A 10234-nucleotide genomic window follows, 5' to 3' on the forward strand; every position below is an offset into this window, starting at 1 on the left:
AATATACTGTTATGATTTTTATTATGATATATTGTGAAAGTTTTAAAACGTACAATATGATGAGTGATTATTGTACATGATTTTATCTCGGAAAATGTGAAATATTGTGATTTGTCTTCGGACGTGATGTGTGGTACAATATGATGTGAGATTATTGTACATGTGAGGCAAGTCGGAACCTAGCCTTTGGCCGGGCGAAAGTTACGATACAGTTAGAGCTCTAGTCTGTCTGCCATAGTACTGCATGGAGGTAACGGGTGGTTATCTGATCATGGGTACTCAGCTTGTTTGGATGTTGGGTGGCGGGTGGTTACCCAACATCAGCGGTATACTAAGTGAGGGGTAACGGATGTGTACCAGCGCTCATTAGTTACCATTTTGTGAAAGTATTAGAGTAACCAGATGGGTTGCTCGTTTTCTCATGATTTTCATTATGCTGTGTTGATGTGGAGTTGTGTCTTTTATGAGACGAGAGTTATTTTAATATTTTACTCATACGAGCTGTAAAGCTTACCGGGTTTGTGTTGCAATCCCGGTGCACCAATTACAATGGTGTAGGGGATACTTCCGCAGGTGCTGAGTAGTGGTGATTGAGTGACGACTCCGAAGACTCGAAGTCGATCGCATCCAGTCGTGGTGAGGTTCCAGCGTGGATTGTGTGTGCGATTTGGTGTGATTTTATTTGTGAGGTTGTGAGGATTATACAATTCCATTTGTTATATGTTGAATTATCATTTGGGTTTGTAATAATCGGCTTGATTGAGTTATATTTTAAACTCAGATGTGATCCGCTGTTACGCTTTAATGATTTCGATTTATTTGAGATTATTTGGTGTTTAACGACTTTAGAATTTTGAGTTTTTAAGCTCGAAATTTTGGGGTCGTTACAGTCGGCTTCATCAAAGGGCACTCAGAAACGTTACTCGGTTTCGAGGGTGCCCTTTGGATACGACGACGAGGATGAGGACGAGAATCCAAGGAGATCTGGATCGCCCACTTCGACTTTGTGCTTTGGGATTAAACGAAGAGATAGTGATTACTTCAGACGCTACAATTCGGTTCGGAAGAACAAGTTTGCCATCATGTCCATTGCTAGCCATGACCAATCACGTCGAGGTCGCAATGCTTTAAACTAATGCATTCTCTGTATGATCATCGATTGTGTTAAATCTGTTTTTGTGTTAGTCGATCTGTGGAACAGAATGTGTACTTGTGTCCATTACTTGATGTCATGTATCTCTATGTTGTACTAATTGTCGATCATAATCCGATTGAAAAATTATTATATGTAGTTCTACATTTTCACATTAGTCTGCTGATTTGTAATTGAATTCAACTCTTGTTATGAGCTCATATACATCAAGTAATAATCATTGCTTCGACATGTAAATTACTATATGTTACTAGTGTAAATTACTATATGTTACTAGCTGGTACCTTCATTAACTAGTTTGGTGTCAGATAAATTTGTATAGGGGAATGCATATATTAAATGGTGATTGCTAATTGTTGGAATTTGTCCTAATTGGAAATGGACTTGAGCTTAGGTTAGAGTTAATTATGAAGTGGTGATTGTGATAATCTTTACTAACGGCTACTCTTAATTATTTTTGTTTGAGTTACTGAAAGAAATCGAAGTCTGACCTAATTTATTCTAACTCAATTTCTAACCTCTTTCTAACAATTATATTGCTAACTTCGCAGGCTTTGCTGATATCTGCTGTTTTATTATGAGATTTAATCTACCAAAATATTTCACGTCTAAATCTAAATTCAATAACAATTTGACACATCATTCATCTTGACATTCGTATTAATTATGAAGAATGACTTTGAGTATAGGTGGCACATACTGTACGTATCTGCAGATTAGTTGATATCCTAAACCCGTAAATGATGGTAGTTTCATATTTTGGCAATCAAAGTGTTTTAACACAGAATGCATAACTTCCAAATGTAAATTGAAATGGGAACAGTATTTTGACACAAACGCAAAACCAGAAAATTAGCAACTACGTACGGGGCAAAACATGCGCGCAGCTACCAAATGAATAAATGTTGCGGGATGACTCATATCAAAATGGCTGGTTTGATCGATGAAATGTATTCAGCCGGAGACCGGAGTGCAGGACCATATATCAGTAATGATATGATCGATCATAACAAAGGATACGGTTGAGAAAGTGTGGGATATGGTTATGATCGATCACTGTATCATAAATGAGTCTGTCCCGATTCATATACTATCTCCTTTCCTTGCCCCATTGCTGTTTTAATGGTGGAATTGGGAAGAAACCATTATGGTGCTGAACTGCTGATTTAAAAACATGTTCGATGGAACTTTTTCGTTGTTGTTACTGGATAATATACCCATTAATTAATGTAGAGCATCCTTGGGAGCTGTCTTCTTATTAGTTCTTCATCAGTCAGAATCACATATTGGAATTTAAACATTCAAAACATGTTTTATCACTCATTCACTGCATTCTGAATCTTATAGTTAGTTTGAAATCAGTCTTCTTCACAAGGTCATCTCTGCTTGTAATTTTGATATGATTCTGGGAGATAGATCAATATTTATTTTTTTCAAACCGAGTTTTTACATGGGATATTAGGAGAAGTTCTTATGTAGGGATTCTGGGGTAAGACTTACTACGTAGGGCGGATCAATCAAAACTCAAATGTTAAGTTTATTTCTAAAATGATTATCCTTTCTTTAATTTATACCCAAAACTACAATTCATGCATCATGCATGTGAACTGATTGGTTTGTCTTACCGACTACGTGGTACGTGTCCCCGTTCTAAACACTAAACAGCCATACATAATTTCTCATAAGCAAATGGTGTGTAAACTAATGTGTATGCAAAACACATTACTAAACCTTGGACCCTTCCAAAACGTATTATATGTTGCCAAGATATATGCCAATAATCATGCCATACAAGATTCCTCATTCCTCTTGTAAATCGCACACCAATCACCAGTGTAACCAATTTATGATACTCTGAGCAACAATTGACTGCACAATTTCTAGTACGTGTCAATTCGATGTTTTCTCTTTTGCATGTATGGTAGTCTGGACCGGAATCAATCACAGGTGGAGCCCTAGTTCTGTATTCATATTCATGATGAACAAATAGCTAATTAGCTGCTACGACTGGTATTGATCCCTTCAACTACCCCCCGCCAGATTCTTCGCCCTGAGTTATGAGCTTGTGTGTGACCCACGGCTTTAAATCACAGTAGTGACTGGAAACGATGTGATGAATATGCGTTTTTGGTTTCTTTCAGTTTCTTCTTCGCCGATCCATAATTTCTGCAGGAAAATCATTGGCTTTTTGTTCTTGGGTAGATAAGTGTTTACATCAGAAAGCTTTGTTGATTTGTTTGTTAGTTTTGAATTAACGAGAGGCACGTTTGAATTTAATTTGTGATGAAGTAGCAACCAAGTATTCAACTCCTAGCTACGTAAACCATGTTGCGCGCGTTGAGTATTAGTCGGGAGAGCTTAGGCCTTAATCTCGATCAGATCACATGCGAGTTCTGTTTTTCAGTTATTACAAAATTTATTCAATGATGAACTAGGAAACAAATGCTGGCCAAGTTCAGCTTAAAGAATTTTTTTAGGGTTTTACGTTGTGTATCATATATTTTCCCAACTGGTACATGACATAATACATTTTCGAGATTTGTTTATTACAGATAGTTTTCGTAGCACTCTAATATATCGTCGAGGAGATTCAGATAAGAAATGTGTTAGCTTAGATGTGAGAGGCTGAGTTGCAACCATGCATGACGGAACGAATTGTTTAAAATGTAATGTTCGTTGGATTTAAATTTCCCGCAGTTTCTATAGGCTGAGTGAGGAAAAGTCTTGAAAGTTTTTAGTGTGCAAGGTTTGCTAGGATCCTAGGATCATCAACGATTAGATGCATGTATTTACTAAATCGAGTTCAAATTGAAACAAATATGAATGTGCCATTATATCCCTAATTTGAACAACATTGCTATCACCTCTCAATCTCACCGGCCATTCGCGTACAAATAGTCCTTTTGAATTTGTCTTACTTCAATACGTCTAATATAATTGCCACCTTACTAGGAGATCCGACTCGGATGAGTTTTGTTATAATGACACTGCGTGCTGTTAGTAGAGGATCAGATGATTCAGATCGTTGTAATTAGATGTGGCAAATGGATCGAAAAGCCCGAGTCCAGTATGGGCCCGACTCGTTAAAAATCGGCCCGGCACAGTCTGAGCCCATTAGTAGCACAGCCCGAATCCGTTATTGTAATGAACTAGGCTGTGCCGAGATATATTAGCACATGGACCATTTTCGTTTTGAACTTGGCACGGCCCGGGTAAGATAAATTAATGGGTCGGCACGTTAAACACATAATTTTATATTATTTATATAAATATTTAAAAAATTATCATTATTAGGGTTTAGACTTGAATATTATACATTTTAAATTAAAATTTCTTGATTATTTAATTATTTTAACTACAATATTTCACAAATATTATAAAAATAGTGAAGAAAATGTTATTATTTTGATATACATAACGTTTTAAAAATAAGATTATATAATATGTTGTAATATTTTATTTATTTTATTATTCTAAATAGTTATATAAAATAAATATTCTAATTACATAATATTTTTTATTATAATTGTGTCTTATAATGGTAATGGGGCAGACCGGTCTGCTTCTTGGCCCGACTCTACATAAGCTTGGGTCATGGGCTGTGCTTAATGTTTAAGCAAATGAGCCGGCCGTAACCCAGCACGATAAATAAATGGACCGGCCTGAGCACGACACGAGTACGATTTTGGTCACCTCTAGTTGTAATTAATAATTATTGAGGTTTATATTCTATGTCCCCCTTATACATCGTGAGGAAAATCATCACTCAATCATCTTGGGATGTTTATCTGAAGTAGTGAAACCTTTCGCCAAGATGAGTTGTGAGAAAATAAATGCAACTAGACATGCTTATTGTACTTTTTTGAACACTTGGATCGAACCTTCCATGTATACATAATGCTTTGAGGCATGCTAAGGCCTCATTTGGTTCATGGAATGGAAAGGAATTAAAACCAATTCCTTTTTCTTTCCAATGCCATGGGAATATTATTTTCATGTCAAGTTTCCCTTCCGGTGTTTGGTGCTGATGAGGGAAATGAATCAAAGATTAGTTTATTTTCCTATAATACCCTCATATGTGGTACAAAAAAAGCTGGGTAATTTAGGCCAAAAAATTAATAATGATTGTGGAACTTGGTTGAGAAAATGAGTCCATAGGGGAGGGGGGGCTCCCTTTTTATTGAGCACCCAAACAAAGGAGATGAACCATTTTCTTTTTCCATGCCACAAACATGGCCTAAATATAAGACTCGTTTGTGATTTCTATGTTGTTTTATTTGAAAAGTCATAGAAATTATGCTCGTTCTTACTAGGATACTCAAACCTCATGGAATACCTACCCCTTTTCTATTAAAAAAAGAGAGAAAAATTAGAGATATACCCAATAATAAAGCCTCATTTGAAGTCAGACCCACACCCAAATATTTTTTCAATCTAGACCCAAATTCTTTATCTACAAGTCTATTTTGCCATTTTGATAATTTTAATTTGCTTAATCTTAGCATCTATTTAAAATATTTTTATTGTATATGTCTAATTCAAACATCTCATTGATTATTCATTATTTTAAATTGCTAAAGGATTTGATTTCAAATTTTCCTTGAGAAAAACTTATTTATATAGCTGATATCAAAGCTTCAAAATACAAACACTACTACAACTTCTATAGATCATATGCGAGATTTTCAAGCTTATTGTGTATTTGTATCATTGATTCGTTTCAAATTTTGAATATATGAATAAAAGTATATTATCCATACAATATGTATGTACAGTAAAACATCTAAAAATTAATAGGCTCAGGATTGAATAAATTTATTATTTTAGCAAGATATTAATATATTGATAAATTAATAATCTATTGATTTATTTATTTTTTAATAACTTATTACTTTATGAAGGTATGATAAATATTTTATTTCACTTTTTCAAAAAAAATGTTTTACTTTTTGTTTATGCATCACATTGTTGAATTTATCACAAATACTGTTGTATAAAATATTATGTTGGTCAATATGTTGTATTATTTTATTTGATGATAATTAAATCAACAAAATTCTTCAATGAAATCCTCATAAATGTAAATTTTATTATATATAAATTAATAATGACATAATTTATATATTTGATAAGATCTATATGAATTCTCAAATTTGTATTATCTTACAAATTTAGCGAAATATTAATTAGTTGAGTATTAATTTAACGAAGTTTTACTGTATATATATTTTCGCAAATATTTTCTTTTCGTATCATTTTTACAAGAACTTTCGTATGGTAAACCTTTGTTCTAGGGTTCAACTTTTCATTTTTTTACTCTATATTGTTACCTAATAGATAGAAACATGTCTTCACTAGCTGTGTTTGGTAAAGCTTTTTGCCTCTGGTGATTATAAGCAAAGCCCACATAAGTGTTTGGTAAATCAGCTTCTCACTTGATGCTTCTAGAAGTTAAGGCTTTTAAGCTCAATAAACAGAAATAAGGGGAGGGCAGCTTTTAAAAGCAGAAACCGTTGGAAACGGAGAGATTACTGTAGCGACAATTAATGAAACTTTCAAAATTCCAGTGGGTACCTCGTCCAGTTAAAGGAATTACACGATCCAACCTCGAGATCTATTTTAGTTCTCTATCTTCTCCATTGACTAATCTCTGATCTCTCTCTCAATCATCCTCCAAAACTCCCCGATTCTTTGTTCCTTGTTTTGCATTCTTTAACGCAAATGGAGGACGATGCGTCGGTCCCCAAGCATTCGTGCTTGAAGCTCCAACCAAGAGACTCCCAGCCCATCTTCATCAAGGGCACATGGTTTGCCTCCCGCTTCGACCTCTCCATCACCGACGACCTCAACGTCTGGGTCTGCCGCGCTTCCGAAGACACCGTCTGATACTGATCCACCTAGTGGAACCAGCCAGCGCCCAAGTACGTCTCATTGGTATAACATTATTTAAGGTTTCGACACTCTGATTCCGTCTACGGGTCCGCTGAAGCTGGTGATGGCCACAAGAGAGTGAGTTGTCACAAAATCAAGTAAGTACACTGGTTCACCGTACGTTGTTGAATGGAACCAAGCAAGCAACAATGTGGTCTCCGTAAAGGCAAGCTTTCTTTATAAAATTTTAATTAAAATCGAATCAAGATTGGTTATCAATAGGCAAATGAGGGTGTACCCATTGATCTCAGGTAGGTTCAAGGAAATCTGCAAAGATAACATTGATCTCAAGTAAGTTCAAGGAAATTTATGGGTCCGCTGAAGCTGGTGATGGCCACAAGAGAGTGAGTTGTCACAAAATCTAGTAAGTACACTGGTTCACCGTACGTTGTTGAATGGAACCAAGCAAGCAACAATGAGGTCTCAGTAAAGGTAAGCTTTCTTTATAAAATTTTAATTACAATCGAATCAAGATTGGTTATCAATAGGCAAATGAGGGTGTACCCATTGATCTCAGGTAGGTTCAAGGAAATCTGCAAAGATAACATTGATCTCAGGTAGTTCTTGACTTCTTGTATGTTCTTGTGGCATATTGAGGAGTTTAGGAACATGCTTTTGTTTGATTATGATAAATTAGGAATACATATGCTGATTTAGGGGCTTCAGCACATCTCATACTTGACAATTTTGATCCTTGTTGTATAGGTGATTACTCTCTATTGTTGGATTAGCTTGAGCTAGCTTGCGGCCAATAGACCTAAAGATTCTCAAGGCTGTTGAAAAAGCCAAACCAATAGTCCTGGTCTTCATTTCCACCACCCAGTTGAAGGTAGGTTCAAGAGGCCTTTAAAATCAAATCCCCTAACGCAACCACAACTAGCTTCCATTTTTGTATTAGGTTTGTATTCCCCTTGTATTCCTTTTCAATTTCTTCTTATGTATACTTGAGTAACTTGACCCATCCTTCATATCATTATGTTTATTTGAAACTGAATTTAATTGCAGGTCATTCATCTTATTTTGGTGAAAGCTATGCTCTTTCATTTTGGGGTTAGCTTTTTCAATTCTGAATGAGACATATCAGATTCATAAAGGAAATCATTTCCTCCATATAGTGATCATGTAAGAAAGTTTCTGTCTTTAAGTAACTGTCTATGCTGATGCAAATTATCCTGTCTAGTTTTGTTTCTGTGATGATTATTGCTTTTATTCTTAGACTTTATGTTATCTATATGCATATAATTTACACCATAATTGGTTTCAAGTATTTGGGTTGGGTTTAAATTTTTGATCTTTGGCTTATAGGGGATCTCTGCATAAAGCTATCATTCCTGGGTTGCCTGACAACTTGACATTGAGATGTCTGGCAAAGCTATCTCATGGATATCATGGACTGGTTGGGACTGTTTCAAAGACATGGCGAAATTTTTTCCGTAGTTCAGACTATGCCAACTATAAAGCCAGGGAGGGATTGTGTGGCAAGTGGTTGTTTGTTCTGAATGATGGCTCCAGTGAGTTGCTTATGATCCTGAGGCTGATAGGTGGCATCCTCTGCCAAAAATTCCTTCTATCCATGGTGAAGGGAGACACTATGGATTTTCATGTATTAGTGTTTGCAATCGATTTTTCGTAATAGGAGGGTCATATTCTCCGGTGACGAATGAGGTTATGCAGTTTGATCCGTTTAAGAAACAATGGACCAATGTGGTAAGCATGATTACTCCCCGCTCTCACTTTGCATGTACTGTTGTACTTAATGTCCAATATGTATATGTTTATTGGTAGACAAGGGACTTGAATTGTTTGATCAAATGTGTACCTTTTATGAGGTTAAACCCAGGCTTCAACACTATGCTTGTGTTGTTGACCTTTTGGCCAGATCAGGCATGTTAGAGGAAGCTGAGAAGTTTATAGAGGAGAAGATGGGAGGACTGGGAAGAGGAGATGCCAACGTGTGGGGGGCATTACTAAGTGCTTGTAGAGTTCATGGGAATTTTGAAGTGGGGAACAGAATTTGGAAAACGCTCGCTGATATGGGAGTAGCAGATTGTGGTATTCATGTCCTTTCATATAATTTGTACAAGGAAGCTGGCTTACAATTCGAGGCAAAGAAAGTCCGAGATATGATATCAGAGGGTGGACTGAAGAAGAAACCTGGTTCCAGTGTGATAGAGTGGCTTAAGAAATGCTTGTCGGTGATCTTTCTTCTCCACAAGCACAAGAAATGCTTGAGATGCTGGACTCTTTGTAAAATCGAGAATTTAGAGGATGTATGATTCGGTGACTCCTTCCTTAGATGTATTTATCTATATATCACTTCATTCTTTTGATTCAATACAGCAAAAACTTGAATAATGCAGCAGAGAAATATTTGTCTTTATTAGAACTTTTTGCTGGAAGCATAGAAGAAATTAATACAAGAATATGCAACTATGATCTCATGGTTCTGTGTTCTCCTTTTGTGCGGATCAATGACCTGAACGATATGGAATAAAAATAGTGAAATCTTTTCTTCAGATTAATACAAAATGCAAGCTTTCATAATTCTTCTCATTATATAAACTAGATGATACATTAGACTTACAGTAGACTAATATTGCACTCAATATTAAGATGAGGTAACGAATATATGCTGAGAAGGTAATTTATTCTCATTCCCTCTAAGTTTCTATAGCATGCTATCTGCCATATCTACCATTATTAAGATCAATAAACTACTTGTACTTGTCCAATATGTATATGTTTATTTTCAAATGTTGCATGGTAATCACAATGTCATTTAAGTTTTAAAAGTTAAGAAAAAATGATACATAAATAATATACTTGAGTACGTTATATTACCAAACAATTCATGTAAATTTTTTAAAATGTCTAAATTGGTCATTTGTCTAAAAGTATAAGTCAGCTTGAGTTTACCAAACGCTTTGTTACTGCTTCTACTACTAACAACCACTTATAAAAGTCAGTTTACCAAACACTCAGCTACTTTACTTATCAGCCATTTATTTTCAAAAATCAGCATAAGCCAGCTTTTTTTATAAGCTCAGCTATACCAAACACAGCCAGTATAAATTTCACATTCAACCTAAGAAAGATTTTTAGAATAATAGAATATCTAACAAACAGGTTGATATAAAAATCCTTATAAAA

At 35.4% G+C, this 10234-nt stretch overlaps 1 protein-coding gene across 5 annotated transcripts; it reads left to right on the top strand.

Annotated features, from left to right (window-relative positions):
- The first annotated feature begins 6748 nt into the window (after positions 1-6748).
- LOC126802862 (pentatricopeptide repeat-containing protein At2g22410, mitochondrial-like) lies at positions 6749-9499 on the top strand. Of its 5 annotated transcripts, none has more exons than XR_007673016.1 (6): positions 6749-7238; positions 7505-7641; positions 7790-7913; positions 8090-8206; positions 8390-8791; positions 8925-9499. XR_007673016.1 is itself a non-coding variant. In XM_050530572.1 (4 exons), the coding sequence occupies exons 3-4, from the start codon at positions 8753-8755 to the stop codon at positions 9358-9360; spliced, it is 486 nt and encodes a 161-aa protein (XP_050386529.1). In that variant the 5' UTR covers positions 7652-7913; positions 8090-8206; positions 8390-8752; the 3' UTR covers positions 9361-9499. The 5 variants fall into 5 exon arrangements, 1 of the variants encoding a protein (XP_050386529.1); XR_007673017.1 differs by having other exon boundaries at positions 8964-9499; XR_007673014.1 differs by having other exon boundaries at positions 8390-9499.
- Positions 9500-10234: the final 735 nt, after the last annotated feature.

This window comes from Argentina anserina, chromosome 7 (genome assembly GCF_933775445.1).
Source record: "Argentina anserina chromosome 7, drPotAnse1.1, whole genome shotgun sequence".
Classification (NCBI taxonomy): Eukaryota; Viridiplantae; Streptophyta; class Magnoliopsida; order Rosales; family Rosaceae; genus Argentina; species Argentina anserina.

Excerpts from the sequence above, each read along its gene's own strand:
- LOC126802862 (XM_050530572.1), top strand. The coding sequence starts at position 8,753 with ATGCAGTTTGATCCGTTTAAGAAACAATGGACCAATGTG. Across the intron at positions 8,792-8,913 it reads AGAAACAATGGACCAATGTG|GTTAAACCCAGGCTTCAACA; the intron begins GTAAGCATGATT and ends ACCTTTTATGAG.